The 12322-nt window shown below is 47.1% G+C and overlaps 1 protein-coding gene across 1 annotated transcript in view; it reads left to right on the forward strand.

The window, feature by feature from the left end:
- LOC111158144 (membrane associated ring-CH-type finger 10) overlaps positions 1-12322 on the forward strand; it is a 76496-nt gene that overhangs the window by 53025 nt on the left and 11149 nt on the right. Inside the window, exons 6-7 of the mRNA XM_022520030.1 lie at positions 3701-3867; positions 6436-6545. Coding sequence (XP_022375738.1) covers positions 3701-3867; positions 6436-6545 — 277 coding nt within the window. The remainder of the gene's footprint in view (positions 1-3700; positions 3868-6435; positions 6546-12322) is intronic.

The following is a 12322-nucleotide window of genomic DNA, read 5'->3' on the forward strand; positions in this document are numbered from 1 at the left end:
GGCTTTCCACCAGCCCAAAGTGATGTCTTTGGGCTAAAAATTATTTCTTTGAAAAGGGCATCCACGTCTCGGTGTGGCAATGCATTAAACAGCTATGACTTGTGTACTTTATCAGACACCTTTTTTTTCTGTATATAATAATCCTTAGGCTTTTCTTATTATCACAAAAATGTTCATTTTAGGAAATAGGAAAATAAAAACTTCAAAGAAAAATCACCTGTAATCCTATAATCCAGAGATAAGTACTACAAAAAAACTTTGCTTCCTGTCTCTTATCTTTGCATATAAATGCAATTCTTAGTACACTTTGGCTCATATTTTATAATATGCCTCATTTTAATATTTCAAGCTCATTTCTCAATGCCACTTACACTCTTTAAAAATTTCCCCTTGGTTGGTTACTTTAATGCGTACAAATAATTAGGGAATTCGAAATAAAACAAAACCCAAATATCCTGGTGCCTGCCTTCCAGCTAACAGAACTTTACTTGAATTCCTGAGCCCCTCACCCACCCTATCTCATCTTCCTTCCTCATCTACGACCTCCCAACCCCTTCTGCCTCCCCAGGAAACCATTCTTGCATTGCATTTATCATTCCTTTGCTTTCAATTTTTAAAAAATTTTAATTTGTTTATTTTTTTTTTAAAGATTTTATTTATTTATTTGACAGAGAGAGATCACAAGTAGACAGAGAGGCAGAGAGAGAGAGAGAGGAGGAAGCAGGCTTCCTGCTGAGCAGAGAGCCCGATGCGGGACTCGATCCCAGGACCCTGAGATCATGACCTGAGCCGAAGGCAGCGGCTTAACCCACTGAGCCACCCAGGCACCCTAATTTGTTTATTTTAAGTAATCTGTACAATCAATGCAGTGTTCGAACTCACAACCCTAAACAATATTTTGTGCACATTTTTTAATTCTGTAGAAATGCATTACTTCTGAACCCTATAGAAATGGAATATCTATTCCCCTGTGACTTGCATTTCCCTGAGCATTGTTAGTGAGAGGCATCCTTGTTGATATTTTTGGTTTACTCTGTTCGCATTCACGACACAAGGTATTGCATTACCTGAATATACCACAATTTGGCTGTTTTCCTGTTGATGGGCATTGGGGTTCTCTATTGTTTTCTGCAAACAGGGCCACATAAATGTTCTTGCAAAATGTCTCCTGGTGCCCATGGGAAGAATTCTCTGGGATATTTATCTAGGGGTGGAACTGCTGAGCTAGAGGTTAGCACACCTTCCCCATCCTAAATAATGGCTGTGGGGTGCCTGGGTGGCTCAGTGGGTTAAAGCCTCTGCCTTCAGCTCAGGTCATGATCCCAGGGTCTTGGGATCGAGCCCCACATCAGGCTCTCTGCTCAGCAGGGAGCCTGTTTCCCTGGCTCTCTCTCTGCCTGCCTCTCTGCCTACTTGTGATCTGTCAAACAAATAAATAAAATCTTTAAAAAAATAATAATAATGGCCGCTTACTGTCTCACTAGCAATGTCTATCGTTGTGCTTCTTTGCCAGCCTTACATTGATTGACTTTTCAAAATGTTGCCTCACTAATGGGAATAAAATGATATTGTGGCTTTAATTTACATTGAATTTCATTGACTGTTAATGAGGTTAGGCATTTTATGTGCTCTTTTAAATGTCAAATGACCATTTGTGTTCCTCTTCTGCAAAATACTTATATCTTGTGCCTATTTTTCCTTTAGACTATTTCTCTTTTATTTTAGGAATCCCTTATACGTTCTGGCCACTGATCTAATCCTTTAACAGTCATGTGTTGAAAATATCTTTTCCCAATGTGTAGTTTGTCTTTTCTTTCTTGATGTCTTTTAATGACAATGAATTCTTAATTTTCATGAAGTCAAACAGACCCATCTTCTTTATGGATTGTGATTTGTAACTTCTTGTCTTGATGAAGAAATCCTTTTGCAACCTGCAGTCATTATGAGATGCTTCCTATTTTCTTCTAAAATCTCTACAGTTTTGGGATGCTTGGGTGGCTCAGTCATTAAGCGTCTGCCTTCAGCTCAGGTCATGATCTCAGGGTCCTGGGGTGGAGCCCCGCATTGGGCTCCCTGCTCAGCGGGAAGCCTGCTTCTCCCTCTCCCACTCCCCTTGCTTGCATTCCCTCTCTCACTGTCTCTTTCTATCAAATAAATAAATAAAATCTTTAAAAAAATAAAATAAAATCGCTACAGTTTTACTCTGCCCATTTAGCAGTTAGTGTGAAATGGATTTTGGACTTCTATGTGAAGTGAGGTTTAATATGCGGTGTGAGGTATGCTTCATGAATGTCCAGCTGTTGCAGGATCTTTCCAGGCTAAATCAAGAGCCACATCTGTCATATAACAGAACTATGAATGTCCGAGGCTGTTTCAGAACTCTCTATTCTGGCCTGTTGTTTCTTTTGTTTTTTTTTTTTTTTTCACCTAATCCAATACCACAGCATCTTAATATCCGTAACTTTTATAAGTTTTGGTAACCAGTGGTGCAAAACCTCCCTCCCCATTTTGTTCCTTCAGAGTCCTTGACTATATACCTTTCAAAGTCAGCCTGTTGGGATTTTCATTGAAACTGCATTGAATCTACAGATTATTCTGGGGAGAACTGACATCTTGGAGATATTGAGTCTTTGAAAAATCTGGTATAGCTCTTCTTTTGTTTGTGCCCATAATGGAAAACTATAATTCTGTTTCTTTTCGGTGACTTCCCTTTCCTGTGGGGAGGAAAGTCTCTGAAGAAACTGAGCACATATGTCTGTCTCCAGAACAATGCCCATTTCTTCCTCTTCTTTGATTTCAGTCTCTAGCCAGTTTCCTTTCCTTGACCAGACAGTCCCTAGTCCATGAGGATGCTAAAGAACAAGTCTTGGGCTTCTTAGAGCCTCCCTACGTGAACATCAACTGGCTAATCTTCACTCCTCATTTATTGGACAATAACATACTTGCTTCCATTTTCCTAATTCCATCTGCATCAGATTCCAGCAGCTTACATTCTGGAATGTTGGCATAATTTGTCAGTCAAGTGTTGTGCTATTAGTGAGTTCATGTCCAGGTTCACTGATTCATCGTCAACCCAACCAACATCTATTGAGCGATCTCCGTGTACATATGCTTCGCCAGACACTAGATGCACTCATGGTCTGCAGAACAGCGCACCGCCATCATGACATCCCGTCTGCCCATGACCCTGTCAGCTAGGCAGTGACGGTATTATCATCACATGGCTTTATGCATGAGGGAACAGAGACGTGAGAAACTTAAATAACTTGTCCAGTGTCATCAAACTCCCAAGTTTCAGAGGCAAGCCTCAAACCCAGGCCTCCTGCCCACAGATCCCACACACTCACCAACACGGCGTACCACCAACTTCCACAGTGGCCACGACTGGGAGAGGGGCTCCCAGCCTCTTCCATGGTCTTCCTCTGTAGCCTCGTCCACCGCCTCTAGATTTCTGGTGGCAAGGCTGGTTCTGGCAGTCGGCTCACACGTGTCACTAACTGCCAAGGAGTCCGATACAAGGGTCCGTGCACCTGCTCTAAGTCACCGGGAAGAATCTTCAGTAGGGTCAGAGGGAGCCTTGGGGGAGCCCGGGCAGCCCTGGCGGGGCCTCTCCCTTTAACGTCCTGGGAAGTAGTAGTAGTAGTTGTAGTCTGTAGAAACTGTGCAGACCCCTGGTCACCAGGGCTTGTTTTCCATTTAGTCTCCTGGAGGAGGACTCGGAGGAGGAGGGAGACCTGTGTCGCATCTGTCAGATAGCCGGGGGTTCCCCAACCAACCCCCTCTTGGAGCCTTGCAGTTGTGTGGGAAGCCTGCAGTTTGTTCATCAGGAGTGCCTGAAAAAGTGGCTCAAAGTGAAAATAACATCAGGTAGGTGGGGAAGGAAGAGCGGCAAGAGCGCCTCGCCATATAATTAACGAGACACCACAGTGTGGGACTCCAGCCTTGACGGCAGCTCTGGAAGCAGTTGCCAGGAGATCCATGGCCCACCCTCCCCCACCTCCCCCCAGCACAGGGCTCCCGTTCACAGCCCTGATGGATAGCAGTGGGACTCAATGTTGCCTTTAAATGATGGGACACAAATGAGTTTGTTTTCCCAAGTCTGAGAGAAGAATCCTGGAATCTGTACTTGAATCCTACCCCGCCCAAGCAGAGATGCTAAGATCCCCTCCCAGGAGGAAGGAAACTAAAATAGGTCAGCCGTTGAACCTCAGCAAACACACAGCAAGCCATGCGGGCTAATGGACACCTGGCAAAAACAGTTCCGCTTCCTTTTATTTGTGGGGGAAGGAGGGTGTCACCTAAGAAACTGAGCAAAGCTGCAATTTTGCAGTAGGGGCAGGAAAAGAGCACTGATCGAATTTTCTACAACCGTATTAGATAAAGAGATTTCCGCATGCTGGCTTTGTCAGCTCTGGCTTTTGCAGATCTTGTAACTGGGTGTGAAGCCCCTTCTCAACTCCCTGGGGAGGTTACAACCTAAATACAGCCACATGGGTAGGTCAGCTGGCATTTTCTTGGCAGAGAACAGGGGATTTCTTTAAAATTTGGTTTTGGGAAGAAGGGCAACTTGAACAGAAATACAGGAAACAGCAACTCAAGAACCAAATGACAAATAACCACTGTGTCTTTCAGACACAACTCCCTAAAAACATTTTACCCCGCAGCCAGGATCTTCTTTCTTTCCTCTTCTATGTTCTCCTCCTTGATTATCATTCTTCCAGGCAGCCCGGTGGGGGCGGGGGGCGGGGAGGGCCGGGGACCTAAGAGTCTCATCCTGTTGTGGCCATGCCCCCTCCAGAGAAAGAGGAATGAACAGTGGGACTATCAGATTAACTGTCTCCTCTGTGATTGCTTTTCCCTCCTGAGCACCTTCCCAGGCAGGAGAAACCCAGACCCACCACCCAAGTTGCTTAAACTCCTCTCCCCATAGTGAGCTGGGTACGCAGTCCTTCAGACAGAGAGGAAACAAGGGGATCTTGGCTGCTAATGACTCTGTCATGCGATCTTTTATCTTACTACATTGGGCCAATTAAACATTTAGCACAGGAAAAAATTACTCGTGAAACGTGTGACAGAAACCCTGCTAAATGCTTGTAAACGCTGATGTCAGTAGGAGTGTGCTGAGTGGGATTCAGCTCGGAAGACCCAAGGGACACTCAGAAGCCTAAAGTATTAGAGAATGGCACTTTAAAAAAGAAGAAAAAAAAAAGCGCAAACAAAATGCAGACATGGGGTTACCGCTTATCCTTGTCTTTTAAAGTTCTCTATTATTTACTATTTCTTTATGTCCCCAGTGAGGCAAGATAGAACTGGGGTCTAAAACTGCACAAGCCCTATCTTTACCAAATACATGCAGAAAACTCATCAGTCCTCTATTTTGCTAATGCAAATATAAACACCGGGACATCATTAGCAAAAATGCAGCCTCCAGACGAGGGGAAAAGACACAGAGCTTATTTTCTTCAACACAGCACAGTTCTTCCATCTTCCAGTTTTGCTTTGGGGACTAGGATAAATAGAGAAAAAGTGCTGATCTAGAATGCAAGTTAAAAGAAAGAAAGAAAGAAAGAAAGAAAGAAAGAAAGAAAGAAAGAAAGAAAGAGAGGAAAGAAAGAAAACCCACTGCAACAAAGGAAGTTTTCTCAAGTTTCTTTTCCCAGATGAGGCTGAGCTTGGTCTCAGGTACTGGCCACAGATATCGCTGGGCTAGTTCCCACCCATGGCTCCTGGCTCCCTCACTTTCTTGAGTGGGAAGTCACCTGGGCGAGTGTAAAGGCAGATTTTCTTTTAAAGATTTTATTTATTTATTTGACAGACAGAGATCATAAGTAGGCAGAGAGGCAGGCAGAGAGAGAAGGGGAGGCCGGCTCCCTGCTGAGCAGGGAGCCCGATGCGGGGCTCGATCCCAGGACCCTGAGATCATGACCTGAGCCAAAGGCAGAGGCTTAACCCACTGAGCCACCCAGGCGCCCCTAAAGGCAGATTTTTGAAACCACAGACTGAGAATAGTTTCTGCCATCGGTTGGGTCCTTGTTTACTTATTTGCTTGGACCTGTGTTACGTCTATCACAACAACACAGGCCACTATTCCCTCTTTTTGGCAAACACCTGTGTCACCGACTCTCAGCCTCCATGTAGCAATTCCAATTTTATGAACCGGTATGTTTATATTTAAACAGAAAGCAAGACCTGTTATTTAAAAGTCACGGGGATTTCGCTTATATGAAGCTTGCATAATAATGAAAATTATTATGAAGGAAATTTTCCAGATCTCAGATTCAAGGCCCTTTTCTACAGAAGATGGTTGACTTAAAAATTTTTTAAAAAGTCACTAATACACATGAGTTCACTCCCAAAATGTCCACACAAAGAGACCCAGAGTGTCAACATGTAAAGACCCAAAGTTTTATGTAACAAAGAATTCTTTAATTTAAGGAGCAGATCTAGGTGCTGTGAAGACCTGCGAGATGTGTAAGCAAGGCCTGCTGGTCGACCTGGATGATTTTAATGTGACTGACTTCTACCGGAAGCACCAGCAATCCCGGGTAAGAGCCACTCACACCACTCTGCCTCTAGGGCAAAGTCAGTTAGAGACGCATGCAGGAAGGACGGCTTTCCCTGATAAGAGGACTGTAGAAAGCTTCGCATGGGATGAGTTTGGGAATGTCCTCTAAGCTCACTTCTCCGAGAAGGTGTGCTACTAAGTCAGACCATGGCGGTGGCGGGGGGTGGGGGGGTTCAAAAGTCTTCGCCACCCCTGGTTGAGGTCCCACTGTGGTCAGGGACGAAAGTAGGAAGCCACAGAAACTGACTGGACACAGAAACTGGAATAGTCTGGCAAGCTCCATACCCAAATTTGCTGAAGTGATGTAAGTTTAATAGCAACAAGGAAAAAAAAAATCAGGGTCTTGGAGAAAATGGTCCCCAAATTTTATATCAAGTAACTCTTGGGTAATAAGAAACTGCTTTACTCAAGGTTAATAAACAGGTCATAAGCACCTAGTGTGTGCTTTTTAATACCCAGTGAATTAACTCTCCTGGGTCATTTGGGTTGTAATTCTTTTTTTTTTTTTTTTTTTTTTTAAAGATTTGACTTGTTTATTTGAGAGAGAGAGAGAGCAAGCAGGGGGAGAGAGAGAGGGACAAGCAAACTCGCTGCTGTGCAGAGAGCCCTATGTGGGGCTTGATCCCAGGACTCGAGCTGAAGGCAGACACTTAACCAACGGAGCCACCCAGGCATCCCTGGATTGCAATTCTGATGCTGTGAAAAAGTTAGTCTACCTTGGGTGGGCAGGTGATTCACGCTCAGGATAATAGCTGATTGTTCAGTTCTCAGGGAAACAATCCTACATTTCGAACTGCACTGCCCAGTATGGAAGCCACAAGTCACCTGTGGCTAATGAACCAGTGGTTACTTCCACTCGAGCTGTGCCGTGTGGGGTGCCTGGGGGGCTCCATCATTTAGGCGTCTAACTCTTGCTCTCAGCTCAAGTCTCGATCTCGGAGTCATGAGTTCAGCCCCACACTGGGCTCCAGGCTGGGTGTGGAACCAATCAATCAATTAAATGTCACTCTTCAGAGGAGTCATTTTGGCGTTCAGATCCTTAGCCTGCATCCAGACCTAAAGCGTGGCTGAGTCAAAATGCCACATGTGAGTCTGGGCAATTGTTTTCAACCTTTCAAAAATCCGAAGGTTGCTAGACAGAAGATTAAACTTTCGATAAGAATGAAAGACCCGAACAGCACCAGCACGAAGCGTAATACAAGGGACAAAATGCCACACCAGCATTGAAGAGATGGGGCATCAGGAGGTGGAAGGGAGCAAGGGAGGGGGAAAGAAAGGAAGAAAGAACTTCCTGAGAAATAAATTATATTTTGAGTCCATCCCTTTTGAGGCCCGAGGGTCTTGAGCCTCTGGGTCCCCACCCCCAGGCCCTGAGAGGAGAAAGAGAAGTGCTTCCGGGGTCACACCGGTGACAGGAAGTAGGCCGTGTGGGCGCCTAAGGTCAGGGTGCCAGCCGGGGCGCAGGCAGCTTCCACGTGGTCCTCTCAGAGATTATTTCAGGAAACGGAGGCTGTAGGACTTCCCGAGAAAGACACGTCCGGACAAGGCCAGGGTCCGTGGAATACTACCAGAACATCTGCAGGCCTCACAAACACGGTCTAGCGCAGGCGAACGCCTTCGCTAGTGAAGATTCCTGCTGGTTCCAAGCATCTCTGCATGGCTCACCACCATCCATGAAGCTGCTACCACCCTGCCCTGCTGGGTTTACCGGTGGTATCTGTAGACTCACTAACGGTACATTTTTCCAGTTGTTATAAAATATTTGTACTCCTGTAGCCAGAGGCTGTGTGCCCCACTGCAGAGCACATCAGCTTTGACCACAGGGTGAACCCAGGTCTTGTTCCCTTTTCCAGAGTTTCTATGTGACCTCAGGGAAACCACACAAACTCTTGGGGCCTCTGTTCTCTCATCCGTAGGAAGCAGGAGATCATTCCTCCCCAGCAAGGTGGGATGCGGGAAAAAACCTGAGTACATCCTCTAATCCAGTGCTTGTGGAGAGAAGGGTGCTCAGGGAATGGGAACGCCACATGATGGCCCCAGAGATGCCCAAACTCTCCAGACTCGAAGGAGGAAGCTAAGTGCACCAGGACTGGGCTAGAGTCCACCACTGAAGGAAGGCAACCGACCCACGCAGGGGTAGGACCCATAACCTTGGCGTCACTGCTCCCTGCAGCTGAGAGAAGCAGCTAGGAAGACATTTGAACAAGACCTGTGAAAGGAACCATGTCAGCCAGAATCTAGGCAGGAGACATGGTGGGACCCTCAGCAGGGGTGAATGAGGAAGGAAGGCCAGAAGTAGGTGGGGAAAGAAGCCAACAAGGTATGATGAAGCATCCTGGGACTGGCGCTGTGACCATTCTAGGCCTGAAGTGACAAGGGCCAGGGGCAGTCACCAGGATCAGGAGACCTATAGTTACAGGAGAGAGTCACCAACAGCCTCTGACCTTCAGGAGAGGAAAGCAGCCATTACCACGCCACCACCCAGCAGAGAGAGAACAAGGAGAGTTATTACCCCAGCCGCTCTCTCCTCCCACCTTCTGGTCTCCCGCCAGGGCCTCCCATTGGTCAAACCCAATGGGAAGCCAGAGAACAAGGGGGCCTAGTTAATGAGATCCATTGAGATCAGCCTCTAGGCCACAGCGCAGGGTGGAAAGTGGATCTGGAGGAGGAAGTGGAAAATATCCAGCACAGTAATTACTCTACATGGAAGCAGAAAAGAGTTTAAATTCATTTCAGTAAGAATCTGACAGGCCATCAAAGCCTTTTGAAAATGCCCTTTATTATAATCACAGGTAGAAACGACATTGACAGACCAAGCCTGGTGAAAGGACAACAAACAGTCCCAAGAACCAACACGCACTATTTATGTGCTGCTGGAAAACAGTGGGGGGCTCACCTTTTTACAGTGGGTCAGACTGCTCCGATGACCTGTTGTGAATTTACTAGAGTCTATTTGCTAACAATCTGGGTTAAAGTTGAGACGGTAGGGAAACAAGACTTAGACAAGTTCAGAAACTCTCCACGGACCACGGCAGAAGTAACTGTTGTCTAACGCAAAGATAGGGAGGAGGTTATCTACCCTCGGCTTGTCCCCTGCTGGGGAGGCCCGTTGGCCTGGCCCTGGACTTGATGTGTCTACCTGGGCTCCTGAGGGCCAAGCCCTTCCTGACTCCCAAACCTTGGTCCCTTGTGCCATCTTAGCCAACACTCCTGGCAAACAGCTTCTTTGGTTGAGAAGCTGGGTAGCTGGTGCCCAAAATAGACATATTCAAAGAAAGGAACAAAACCAGAAGAAGTCTGGAACTGACTCTAGGCCAATCTGGGTCTCACTTAACCTCAACTCACTTGCTAACTCACTAACTTATTCTCTTAAGCATTTTTCTCATTTAGATTGGTTGGCTGATTTTTGCTTTTCCTCAATTATAAAAATCACAAGCACACAAAGATCTACTATAATTAAAACTAACATTGAGCTGCATGTCTTTTTTTTTTTTTTTTCTATTAAAATACTCATGCCCAGGCCAGGCCCCAGAGATTCTGATTGAATTGATCTGGGATGGGGCCAGGTATCAATTTTTTTTTAAGTGTGGCAAAATACACATAAAAGTGCCTGCTGTCGATCAGATACTATCCTGGAGATACCTCAGTGCCCAAGACCAACATAGTCACTTCCTTCTGACGGGAGGAGCAGAGTGAGGGTACCCCCCCAGCGTGGGAGGAACAGAACAAGGGATGTGCGGCCACAAAGAGGTCTGACCCACTCTTAGGTCCAGAGAAGGCTTCCCCGAGGAAGAGACATTTGAGACCAAGAAGGAAAAAGAGGAGTGAAGCCTCTCTCTGTGTACCCTTGAGAACCACTGCTCTAAACCACAGATCAACGATTGGTAGCAGGTCAGTGGCTTTGAGGGTGTGGAGGGGCTCAGACCAGAGTGTTGCCCTGGTTTGGTTCAGTGCATCGGAGTAGAGGAAGGGTGACTGCTGCCCATGGGCCCTCACAGGGCCTCGAAGTCTGATTATCCTGCGTCTCTCAGACACTGGGTGGTTTCTGTAGGCCTTACAGGGTCAGAGCTTGTTATAAGGCCTCCTGAGGCTGGATTAGAACCTTGGAGAGGCTGTGTGCAGGGTGGTCCCATGAGGCAGAAGCAGCACGGGGCCTAGACCTGGTGGCCCAATCCTAGGCCCAACGGGGCTTGTGGCCTCTCAAACCCATCCCCCTCCTGCCTCAAAGATGCCGAAAAATTAAACCCCACAGGCATCCGTTCCTCCTGTGAGTGCTGCCCAGGAAGGAGGAGTCCTGGGTGCTGGCTCCGTACCCGGGAAGTGGCCTCATCCTTGATGCAGGTTGGGGCACTCAATTTTGGGTTCCAAGGAAGAACTCCTAGAAGAGCTCAAAGTAACATTCCAAACTCCAAAATGGGCCCAGAGAAAGCAGGTGGAGGAAGAGTCGAGAACACTGATTCTACACTTAAATGCCTTAGACGCCAGGCAGGTCACAAATGGTCAGAATCCCACAAGTGTCATCACAACAGGGTGGCCGGAAAGGAGGCAAAACAGAGAGGATTCTCCCCAGCTGAAGAAGTGTTCGTCCGTCCTTTCCTTCCTGCCTGCCAGTCAGAGCACATCCTCTGGCCAGACTCAGCGGATCGGCTACACGCTAGCTGTTGACCCTTGGTTCAGAGCACTGGTTCTCAGCCATGGGTGGTCCCCAGCCTAATACCGTCAGCATCCCTTGGGGACATGTTAGAAACTCACATTCTCTGGTCCCACCCCAGACCCGCTGCATCAGAATCTGAGGGAGGGGGAGAGGCGGTACCCAGCAGCTATGTTTTAAAATGCCCTTTCTGTAATTCTGATGCACATTCAAGTTGGCAGTCAACTAGCGTCAAAAGTCATGACTGAATGGGCCACGACGGTCTGGCCCCAAATTATACATTTTTTGTCATTCTTTCATCTGTACCTGCATTCACTGAGCATACATTACACCGCAGGTGCTGGGCTAGGCTCCTAGGCACGAGGAACACAGGCGCACACAAAGCATTTGGGGTCCTTGCCCTGAATCCTAGTTTTCATTCTTGCCTCTTTCAGGATATTTTTGTTTTGCAAAATACCATGTCCCCTTGAATTAGCTCATTTGGCTCTAACACCCTGGGGAAATAGGCAGGATAGAGGTGACTTCTCCCTTTTATAAATGGAGTCACTTTGGTCATGCACAGTTAAAGTTCTGCCCAAAGTCTTGGCTCTTGCCGGCCCCAGGCTGCCCATTCTGGGGGTCCATGCCCACTGCGTGATGGAGGTGCACTTCTGTCAGCAGAGGAGGGTCTCAGCGGGCCTCTGGCTGTCATTGCTCTGAGGCACAGGCCTGGCTTTGCTCCATCTCAGCCACGGACAGATGTCCTTGGCCACACGCAGCCACCTAATCACCCTCACACCTGGGAGCATCTCTTGAACACGTTTGGAGACTTGATGGAACATTCAGCCAAGCCGTCTGCTTCTTTGAGTGGATTATATTGAGAATTGCCATAGGTAGCAAATCTCTTGGCCAAAATGAATATTAAACAAAATGAACGGGGGGCGGAGTGGGGCAAGAGAACAGAAAGGAAAACATCTGGCAGGCAGCCCGAGTGCTCCAGGGCTCTCCTCTGCAGCTTCACAAGCCCCCTCCCTTTGAAGCCTGCTCCTCGCCCCACCCCTGTCCACACAGCACGGGGGTGTCCATGCCCCATGTGACCAGGTCAGGAGGAAAGGTCGGGAGCAGCT

The sequence above is a fragment of the Enhydra lutris genome, unplaced genomic scaffold (assembly GCF_002288905.1).
Source record: "Enhydra lutris kenyoni isolate GAN:26980312 unplaced genomic scaffold, ASM228890v2 scaffoldscaffold57, whole genome shotgun sequence".
Lineage (NCBI taxonomy): Eukaryota > Metazoa > Chordata > Mammalia > Carnivora > Mustelidae > Enhydra > Enhydra lutris.